The 9,627-nt window shown below is 41.8% G+C and overlaps 1 protein-coding gene across 1 annotated transcript; it reads right to left on the reverse strand.

The window, feature by feature from the left end:
- Positions 1-3,007: 3,007 nt before the first annotated feature.
- On the reverse strand, positions 3,008-8,865 carry LOC104801957 (catalase-2-like). The gene is made up of 8 exons (XM_010525341.1): positions 8,758-8,865; positions 5,570-5,666; positions 4,829-5,106; positions 3,970-4,746; positions 3,806-3,895; positions 3,645-3,712; positions 3,478-3,571; positions 3,008-3,331 (listed from the first exon to the last, which is right to left on the reverse strand). The coding sequence occupies exons 1-8, from the start codon at positions 8,770-8,772 to the stop codon at positions 3,272-3,274; spliced, it is 1,479 nt and encodes a 492-aa protein (XP_010523643.1). The 5' UTR covers positions 8,773-8,865; the 3' UTR covers positions 3,008-3,271.
- Between the last annotated feature and the right edge of the window lie 762 nt (positions 8,866-9,627).

The following is a 9,627-nucleotide window of genomic DNA, read 5'->3' on the forward strand; positions in this document are numbered from 1 at the left end:
AACCGTCCATGCGACTCATGAGGGATGCCGAACCTACAACGCCTCAAACCATCGTTTTACAAACCGTTAATTTTACTTGCTTTCTTGTATTCCGACCCTTACCACAACCCACATTTTTACTTGACCACCAAATCTAGCTTAGAGATAGACTAATACATCCTAGTCCTCGTGTTCGACCCCGGTACTACAACTACCGTATACTTGCGGATAGTGGTACGAATCGGGTATTAAATATAAGACTCGGTGCGTACGCATCAAGGCGTTTTCACGTTCCGCAGGTCATATCCTCCGATTGCACGTCCTGATTTCGCTTCACCGAATGTCCCCCCTCGAGCCACAAGACCTGCACCCCTCCCGCGTCACCTCCCGTGAAACCTGCGGTTTGCATTTTGAACTTTTGTCTGATGAGAAACATCACAGCTATGTGGTCGGTAGAAGGTGTTGCTTCCACCACCGAAGTTACTTCGTATTTGTTCGTGTGCGTCCTTCGACGCCCTCTTGTGCTTTGCCCGGAAGAGGTACCATTAGACCGAATTTTTCCAATTTCGCGTACCTTGTTTGTTTCCTCTATTACACACGCCCGCAGGTTGTTAGGCAGGTTCCCTGACCTCGCCGCATGTTGCACTTTCCTAGTGCACGTTATTGGTCTCGTTCGTAACCACAGGTCGTCGGTTTTTGCAGACCTGCGCACTCTGACCAAAGCCAAAAAAAGGTCTGAGCTGGCGTTTTCACGTTCCGCAGGTCATATCCTCCTATTGCACGTCCTGATTTCGCTTCACCGAATGTCCCCCCTCGAGGCACAGGACCTGCACCCCTCCCGCGTCACATCCCGTGAAACCTGCGGTTTGCATTTTGAACTTTTGTCTAATGAGAAACATCACAGCTATGTGGTCAGTAGAAGGTGTTGCTTCCACCACCGAAGTAACTTCGTCTTTGTTCGTGTGCGTCCTTCGACGTCCTCTTGTGCTTTGTCCGGAAGAGGTACCATTAGACCGACTTTTTCCAATTTCGCGTACCTTGTATGTTTCCTCTATTACACACGCCCGCAGGTTGTTAGGCAGGTTTCCTGACCTCGCCGCATGTTGCACTTGCCTAGTGCACGTTATTGGTCTCGTTCGTAACCGCAGGTCGTCGGTTTCTGCAGACCTGCGCGCTCTGACCAAAGCCAAAAAAAGGTCTGAGCTGGCGTTTTCACGTTCCGCAGGTCATATCCTCCTATTGCACGTCCTGATTTCGCTTCACCGAATGTCCCCCCTCGAGGCACAGGACCTGCACCCCTCCCGCGTCACCTCCCGTGAAATCTGCGGTTTGCATTTTGAACTTTTGTCTGATGAGAAACATCACAGCTATGTGGTCGGTAGAAGGTGTTGCTTCCACCACCGAAGTTACTTCGTCTTTGTTCGTGTGCGTCCTTCGACGCCCTCTTGTGCTTTGCCCGGAAGAGGTACCATTAGACCGACTTCTTTCAATTTCGCGTACCCTTTTTGTTTCCTCTATTACACACGCCCGCAGGTTGTTAGGCAGGTTTCCTGACCTCGCCGCATGTTGCACTTGCCTAGTGCACGTTATACTACGAATATAATGCAAATACGTTCAGATTGTTAACGATAATTACGACCGCTATTCACTACGAACATAATGCAAATACGACCATCTAATTAACGATAACTACGACCGTGTCTACAGCTATAGCAACTTACCATGAGTGAGATTACAATCCCATGAAGGGTCAACTGGAATTGTCATTCTTTTCTATCTATGTTACTTTGTGTTATGTTATGGATTTGCTTGTTGTTCTCCAGGTTTCAAACCTGGACCTGCATTGAACGGTGCAGTTCTTAAGAATTACCACCGAAGTTACTTCGTCTTTGTTCGTGTGCGTCCTTCGACGCCCTCTTGTGCTTTGCCCGGAAGAGGTACCATTAGACCGACTTCTTTCAATTTCGCGTACCCTTTTTGTTTCCTCTATTACACACGCCCGCAGGTTGTTAGGCAGGTTTCCTGACCTCGCCGCATGTTGCACTTGCCTAGTGCACGTTATACTACGAATATAATGCAAATACGTTCAGATTGTTAACGATAATTACGACCGCTATTCACTACGAACATAATGCAAATACGACCATCTAATTAACGATAACTACGACCGTGTCTACAGCTATAGCAACTTACCATGAGTGAGATTACAATCCCATGAAGGGTCAACTGGAATTGTCATTCTTTTCTATCTATGTTACTTTGTGTTATGTTATGGATTTGCTTGTTGTTCTCCAGGTTTCAAACCTGGACCTGCATTGAACGGTGCAGTTCTTAAGAATTATCTAACACATGCGATACTATTACTTTTTCCGCAGTTCTTCCCCGCAGGTGAGTAGTATTTTTAATTTAATTTTAATTAATTAAAGGAAAAAATACTTACAAGCTATGCGACATGCGATACTGATTAGAGTGCAGTAATTTTTTTATTTGTTTTTGTTTAGTTTTTCTAATATTTTCCCTCTATTTTTCTCGTTTCCCTCCCACTTCGGTTTCAGGGTGTTTTTGTCACTTTCGTTGTATCAACAAAGATATGCAGATCATTTTAAACTTAAAAAAGTATACAATGCAAAGATTGATAAATAAAAGTATACTTTGTAAAGACCTTTTTTTTTTTTTGCACACTAGCACTAATTTCCTCATTGTTTTTTTCGTTAAGTTAGCCTCTATATTCGACTCCGATAGCTAGCTGTCTTTATTGTATATTTCGTCTGTATCACGAATCCACGATCAATAAACACATTATCCACACACACATATATATATACATATATATATTCTCTACACAGATGTGATGGGTTATTATAGTATTATTATCCTGCCGAAGTCAGGAACCGCATTGTTTTGGTGGATCCCAATCGTGTTCTAGCGCGTGGAAAAAAACATGAATTTCAGAACCACATAAAAAGACATGCAAATAGAGATTAGTTACACAATTAACAACATATAACATCTGGACGACTTGGGATCATAATTTGACAACAGATCAACCATCTCGAGTTCTTTTATTATTATTATTATTAGAACATGATATCATCAGAGAACAAAAGTCAACGGCAACATCACATTGGTATGTGTCTGTTATAATTAAGCATGAAATATAAAGCACACACATAAAGACCCTCACAATGAAACATAGGCTTTGCCCCCCCAGAGGCTGCTGCTTCTTTTTCTTCTCTTCCACTTGCAAACACAGCGAGTGATGCATTGTCACTTCCCCCCAAAAAAAAACACTTCAGATGTTCGGTCTCACGTTCATACGGCTGGCCAGCTTCTGTCCCAATGACTGATCAGCCTGTTCTCATTGTCAGACATTGTTCAGTGTCAGCTAGTCATGTCGTTAAACAGTTTTACGTCTGGTAGATTTCTTGATTTTACTGAAAACATAGAGAATTTCAACATTGGAGTGATGGGAAATGGAGAGAGGGAGGTTGAACGAACCTGAGACCAGTATGAGATCCAGATGCTGCGTATTTCGTGAGTGATACGAGGGTCAGATAAGGCTTCAATCCATCTACGGATGAACCGTTCTTTCCTGTGAGAAATAACATTAGCTTTTCTACGTTCTGTTTCATAACAAAACAACATTGGTTTTGTAAGATTTTTACCTGTCTGGGGTGAAAGAACGGTATCTTTCTCCAGGCTGCTTGAAGTTGTTCTCCTTCTCGATAATGCACTGCAAGAAGTGTAGACAAGATCGTTAGGTAAAGTATTCTGTCACGAATACAACCGGTAATTTCGATTTGGCGGTGTAGATATTTATACTGACCCTCTCGCGCCTTCCAGAGCAGACAACGGATGGAACCGGGTACCTCTCAGCGTGGCGAACTGGATCATACCTTGACGGGAAATAATTCACCTGCAACAACAGTTTTTGTTATAAACTATACGAGAAAGAAATGTAGCTCTGCAATGGAAAAGACAGAAGGTTACCTCCTCGTCCCGGTGCATGAAGTTCATAAAACCCTCGTGGTGGTTGTTGTGGTGAGCGCACTTGGGAGCGTTGACTGGCAACTGCAGGTAGTTTGGTCCGAGACGGTGCCTCTGTGTGTCAGAGTAGGAGAATACACGAGTTTGGAGCAGCTTGTCGTCTGAGTAGTGTATTCCTGGAACAATGATACCAGGGCAAAACGCCAATTGCTCATTCTCCGCAAAGAAGCTGTCAATGTTCTTGTTCAACACTAAGCGTCCAACAGGTTGCAGAGGCACGATGTCCTCTGGCCAGGTCTTGGTCACATCAACCGGGTCGAAATCGAACTTGTCCTCATCGGCAGGATCGATGGTTTGGATGAAAAGCTTCCACTCGGGGTAGTTACCAGCAGCAATCGAGTCATACAAGTCCTGAGTCGCGTGGCTGTGGTTGGATCCTCCAACGCGGATGGCCTCCTCTTCAAGCAGAGACTTCACTCCACAAGTGGGTTTCCAGTGGAACTTCACGTAGACAGCTTTGCCTGCCTTGTTGATCAACATGTAGGTGTTGACACCTGAGCCTTCCATGTGCCTGTAGTCCTGAGGGACACCAATGTCATCAAAGAGGAAAGTGAACATGTGCAGACTCTCCGGGTGGTGGGAGAAGAAGTCAAGGACTCTCCAGTTCTCCTGGATGTGAGATTTGGGGTTGGGCTTAAGGGCATGGACCATGTCAGGGAATTTCATTCCATCACGGATGAAGAAGACTGGAAAGTTGTTTCCAACAAGATCAAAATTGCCCTGAACGACATAAAACCAATATCAGATATAAAACCGATCATTTGACAACAAAACATTCGAGGCTGTATTGATGACCACTGACCTCTCTGGTGTAAAACTTCACTGCGAAACCGCGAGGGTCTCTCAAGGTCTCAGGGCTTCCACGCTCATGGATAACAGTGGAGAACCTCACAATGACTGGTGTCTGAACACCAGGACCTCGGAGAAAGTCAGCACATGTGAGATGAGAGATATCATGGGTGACCTCAAAGAAACCCTTTGCACTGGCTCCCCTGGCATGGACCACACGCTCTGGGATCCGCTCCCTATCAAAATTGGCAAGCTTCTCAACGAGATGATAGTCCTCAAGAAGGATTGGACCTGCCATAGAAACGGTAAAACATGTTAAATAATGCATATGAACCCAAATACCCATTATAATACACACAGTGAAAATGAAAATTTTCCGGATCTGAACTCAGAAGTAGAGCAAAATCCAGCACTCAAACATGATACATAAACAAGAAACCAAATTGTTGTTTGTTTTCTGAAGAAGAGTCATGGGTGATAAAATCCATCAATCATGAGACTTTAGAAGCCCACGAACGAAATCCAAAAAGGGGAAAAGAAGAGCCAAAGCAAAGCGGGTCCTCCCCAAATTTGCAACAGTTTCACCATAGGAAAAGTGCAATAGCATGACAACAGTTACTCAACTGTTCCATCAAAAATACAAACTATTACCCAGAAGATTCAAACCCAACAAGGGCGGTAAACGGGCCATCCTGAACAATTTTCCTGATGCAATCAATAACGTTTGTGCCAAAAGTTCAAAAGAAACATATACCTCTGGGTCCAACGGTCATGGAAGAATTGTTGTTCCATACAGGAGCACCGGAGTTCGTGGTGAAGAATGGGGAGTTGTAAGAGCTAGATGGCCGATACTGCGTCATCATCAAAATCGTCATCATCAATAACACATGGAAAACAACACCTAGTGAAGAATTCAAAGCAGCGGGGTCTCTATGGGTAGCTTGGACTCGGGCAAATGTGTTTAAACAGCGGGGATTCTGGGATACGAAGGCAACAACTGCATCATCGTGGAACCTACGGAAGCTTTTATCGCTAAAGGAATTAGCAAGGACCTTTATAAAGGTACAGATTCGTGACGGGAAAACAACGCAATTCTGGTTAGATGACTGGACAACGCACGGGCCGCTGATAGAACATATTGGAGAGCTTGGACCGAGGCTCCTCCGAATACCCAGACATGGGAAGGTTGCGGATGCGGTATGCGACAGGAATTGGTCCCTTCCAGCAGCAAGAACAGAAAGAATTCAGACCTTCTTGTTCTCGCTGACGGAAATCGACCCCCCACAGGCAGATTCTGGTGATGATTTGACGCTATGGAAGCAGGGGAATAACGTTTACAAACATCACTTCTCAGCTAGCTTGACTTGGAAGCTGATCAGAGTTGCCCAACCCAAGGTGTCCTGGCATGGGGTTGTTTGGTTCCGCGAGGCTATCCCGAGGTACTCGTTCCTTCTTTGGCAGGTTATGATGCAGCGGTTACCAACGAGAGATCGCTTGACGAGATGGCAGATACAGACAGACACGAGATGCGTCCTCTGTGGCATCGAGGAAGAGTCGCACCAACATCTCTTCTTCGGTTGTTGCTACAGTCGGGGCATATGGGAGCACTTTGGAGCATGTTGCTGGGATTCACCGCCAGACTCAGTTGGCGCTACCGTCAGCTGGATCACTCGGAGCCGGCAGGATGATGGAAAAAATAGACCGATACTGGCGAGACTTATTCTGCAGCTTGCTGTTTATGAACTATGGGCTGAGCGTAATGCCAGAATTTTCCGGAATGAGACTAAGACGGTCGAGATGTTGCGGAAGAAGGTGGACAGCTCGATGAGATCAATCTTACTCGCAGGGAAGGTGAGGAAAAACCCAAAGAGCAGTGTACTTTTGGAACACTGGTATTTGTTAACTGAATGCATTAGACGGCGATAATACAAGAGATTCAAGAAGGAGGAAGAAACGCTACCTAAGCGGAAGAAGTTTTACCACTTGCACATGGGATGTCCAGTTTATTTTGCTATTATACAGTCTTAACTTTGGGACTGATTTGTACAGGTTGAGAACCTTACGATATTAATACCAAATCACATTTTATCAAAAAAAAGAAGCTTCATGAAATAAGCCGAATCCTATAATTAGAATCGTGGTCAAATTTGGTAGGCCTTGTATATAAATATACTTTCTTCTCATGGCATCTTTCGCTTTGACGAATTATGGGGTATTATTACAAATTACAAGGAGAAAAGGACAGAACAACATCCATCACTAGATACGCAGTTTACAAGTAATCTTGAGAAGATTTTATCTCGAAATGCCTCGATAGATTATTTGTCGGCAAAGGAAAGATATCTCATATCACTAATTAACAGAATCAGAGAATATTATGTATGCAACATACTAATTTAATATGTTTACTTTCTTTCTTTCTTTTTTGGCAAAAGAATATGTCTACTTTCTTCAAGGGTATATTATAAGAATTTTGGGCTACCGTCACAAAAAAAAAAAAAAAAACTCATTTTGTTGTACTTTAACGAGCCCTCCATGATCAGTTTTATTATAAGCGATGAAAAATGATCACATTAGCTATTTTTCAAAAAGATCTTTTTTAAATAACCCTCCTAAAAATGTACAGCCGTTTCTCAGCGATTCGACCGCGTGAATTTCTTTTCGGCTGTGGCCGAGCCAAGACTCTCCGACATCTCCGGGCTTCTGACGTCACCATCTCTATCTTTACACGTCATCACCCCCTTTGGCCTTCTCCGGTCTCGTCTGGTTCTCGTCATTACATTTCTCCTCCCCAACCAGACCGGAGTCCCAATCCTCACCGGTCTTCCGAGCCAGTTTGAAGAAGAGGATGTAAAAATTAGTGGTAGTTCACCAATTTATATGTAGTTAATGGGTTTTCTAAATGATAAATAAAAATTTAAAATACTGCCATATAGATGATGAGCCAAAATTGCTTCAAATCCAATTATTTATGTATATATGAATTCAGATCTTTAAGCACTTGATATTTATCAATAAATACTACCTGTAACGTTAATCTGATCTTAACCATCATTAATTACATTAATAGTGGTTACAAACAGCTTTTCGGACAAAGCCAAGCTAAGATAAAACCGCAATAGAAGCGGACAATTCAGAGGCATGGCTTATTAGCTACAGTCTCTTTATTCGGCCATTAATGTCGTATGATGGAAAAAATAGACCGATACTGGCGAGACTTATTCTGCAGCTTGCTGTTTATGAACTATGGGCTGAGCGTAATGCCAGAATTTTCCGGAATGAGACTAAGACGGTCGAGATGTTGCGGAAGAAGGTGGACAGCTCGATGAGATCAATCTTACTCGCAGGGAAGGTGAGGAAAAACCCAAAGAGCAGTGTACTTTTGGAACAGTGGTATTTGTTAACTGAATGCATTAGACGGCGATAATACAAGAGATTCAAGAAGGAGGAAGAAACGCTACCTAAGCGGAAGAAGTTTTACCACTTGCACATGGGATGTCCAGTTTATTTTGCTATTATACAGTCTTAACTTTGGGACTGATTTGTACAGGTTGAGAACCTTACGATATTAATACCAAATCACATTTTATCAAAAAAAAAAACTTGAACAAACAATCAATCTCACGAGATTACAGCTTCCACGACACACAAACCTCCTGCAATGCCCAAGTCAAACACACGCATACCAACTATCATCTGCATAAACAGGTCCGTTTCACACGAACAACACCGAAATACGATTCGAACCGAAATAGAACCTGAACCTGAACCCGAATCCAAACCCGAAATCCGCAGGAACGCAAAATCAAACAGCTCGGGAGAATCGGAATCTCACGAACAGGTGCAAAGTCGAGACAAAAAAAAAACACCACCACCAACATTGAGACCAACACGAGAACGATGCGAACAAGAAGAACCGAGAAAAGAAAAAAACAAAGGTACCTTGTAGGGATCCATGGCTGAAGAAGACTGCAGATTCAGAGATTTTCCGAGACGGAAGTGATAATATTATAATTTCGAGAAGCGTATTTATAATTGGCGTGTGGCTCGCGCTTTTACGCCCTCTCTCCTTTTACTATTTTTTTCCAGAATTTAAAAGATTATCGTCTTCATTTTTCTTTGTTATTTTCATATTTTATTTTATTTTCTGTTAAAATGATAAGAAATAAAGAAAGAAGATTGGAATAGGGGGTGGTTGTTTCATGCAAATTAAGAATGAAAACAAATCAAATAATATATAAATTTAAAATATAATTTAAAAATTGATGAAAGAATTTTTTTAAAATAAAATAAATGATTGAATAAAAATATATCAATTGTAAAAAATTATTCTTAGACAAAACATAACTATAAATTAAGTCGTACGAACTTAATGGAAACCAGATGTATTTTTGAAAATTAAAAAAAAAAATCAAATTGAAATTGAGAATATATGTGGTTATAGTTTTAGAATTATCCAATAATTTGATTTTTTTTTCATCTAGAAGCAGTACCATAATTAATCTGACCAATTAATATTGAAGTAAAGTAATACCATTTCCATATATTGTAGAATTTTGATCCCATCATCATACTTTCTATCAAGAAATAATAATAATAATATTAGAAGTCAACACTAATTATAAGTTTTTCCAAATAAATAAAAATTTTATAATTGAATTCTAAACATCTTTAGATTGTTTTTGTAGGTTTTGGTATGCATATGTAAGTGTCTTGCAAGTGTCACTTGACTAGAGTACCACAAAGCAAAGGCTCTATAATAATTAAAGCTTATTTAAATAATTAAAATTAGATTCTATATTACCCCCCCCC

Source organism: Tarenaya hassleriana, unplaced genomic scaffold, assembly GCF_000463585.1.
Source record: "Tarenaya hassleriana unplaced genomic scaffold, ASM46358v1 Cleome79, whole genome shotgun sequence".
NCBI lineage: Eukaryota > Viridiplantae > Streptophyta > Magnoliopsida > Brassicales > Cleomaceae > Tarenaya > Tarenaya hassleriana.

Coding starts and splice junctions, on each gene's coding strand:
- LOC104801957 (XM_010525341.1), bottom strand. Junction 3,713..3,805: donor GCTCTGGAAGGCGCGAGAGG/GTCAGTATAAAT, acceptor CACTTCTTGCAG/TGCATTATCGAGAAGGAGAA. Junction 3,572..3,644: donor CGTTCTTTCACCCCAGACAG/GTAAAAATCTTA, acceptor TATTTCTCACAG/GAAAGAACGGTTCATCCGTA.